The sequence below is a fragment of the Grammomys surdaster genome, unplaced genomic scaffold (assembly GCF_004785775.1).
Source record: "Grammomys surdaster isolate TR1022 unplaced genomic scaffold, NIH_TR_1.0 172, whole genome shotgun sequence".
Lineage (NCBI taxonomy): Eukaryota > Metazoa > Chordata > Mammalia > Rodentia > Muridae > Grammomys > Grammomys surdaster.
Genome location: NW_021604620.1, coordinates 4,039,555 through 4,040,590, shown reverse-complemented (window position 1 = coordinate 4,040,590; position 1,036 = coordinate 4,039,555). Strand labels below are relative to the sequence as shown.

The following is a 1,036-nucleotide window of genomic DNA, read 5'->3' as shown; positions in this document are numbered from 1 at the left end:
TCTCTCTCTCTCTCTCTCTCTCTCTCTCTCTCTCTCTCTCTCTCTCTCTCTCTCTCTCTCTCCTATACTTGTTTTGAGATGAGGTCTCACCGAGTTGTCCAGATTGACTTGTAACTCACTCTGGATTCCAGGTGAGCCTTGAACTTGCCATTCTCTGATATGTATAACAACAACATCAACAAAATCACCCCATTTTAAGTATTTTTTTATAAGCAATTTTGCTATCAGTAACTTTTAGTAACTCTTCTGAGTTGGGCGACTCCAGTTTAAAGACTTGGGTTTTCTTGTGCTGTGCTGGGTAGGAGCCTGAGTCTTGTGCAAGCTGAGGAGGCGCCTGCTGCTGAGCTGCCCTGCCCGGGTGACAGTGTTTTGTCACCATAGCAGCATCTGACACACTTAGTTAACACCCTCATGTGACATGCATGGATGAGATGACCTTTCCCCTCTAGGCCTTGCTGGAGGAACAGGTGTGGCCTTTTCAGAGGTTGTGAAATCAGCGCCACAGCCCAGCCTGGCTGCCACCCCCAACCCAGGAGCTTCCCAGGTGAGAAACCACTGGATTTTCTCTTAGCGCTTGCCTCTCAATCTGTCGAGGGCCTTTTTTCTTTTCTTTAAAAGATAAATTTTTCTCTCTCATCTATATTAAACCTGTTGTACTTAACCAGAGGGAAACCTTACCTTACCCAACTCATCCTACTCCCACCACCCCCTCAGCACAACTCCCCTCACCACACCCCACACCCAACACACACACACATACACACACACTCACACCCCACAGCACTTGGGTGTTGAACCTAGGGTCTCACTCATGTGAAACATTCACTTGACTACAGAATTACATCCTTGGCATAAAAAAAGAAGCCAAAGATGCTGGGAATTGAACCTGGGTCCCCTGCAAGATCGATACATGGTTTTTTGTTTTGTTTTTGGTTTATTTATTTATTTATTTATTTATTTTTGGATATTTTATTTATCTACATTTCAAACATTATCCCCTTTCCTGGTCCTTCCCCCCCTCCGAAAATCCCCTCTG

The 1,036-nt window shown here is 45.1% G+C and overlaps 1 protein-coding gene across 2 annotated transcripts in view; it reads left to right on the top strand.

Annotated features, from left to right (window-relative positions):
* Xylb (xylulokinase) overlaps positions 1 to 1,036 on the top strand; it is a 37,773-nt gene that overhangs the window by 32,310 nt on the left and 4,427 nt on the right. Inside the window, exon 18 of one of the 2 annotated variants that reach the window (XM_028767328.1) lies at positions 450 to 544. In XM_028767328.1, coding sequence (XP_028623161.1) covers positions 450 to 544 — 95 coding nt within the window. Of the gene's footprint in view, positions 1 to 449; positions 927 to 1,036 lie in introns of those variants that run through there. The other variant, XM_028767327.1, reaches the window with a different exon arrangement.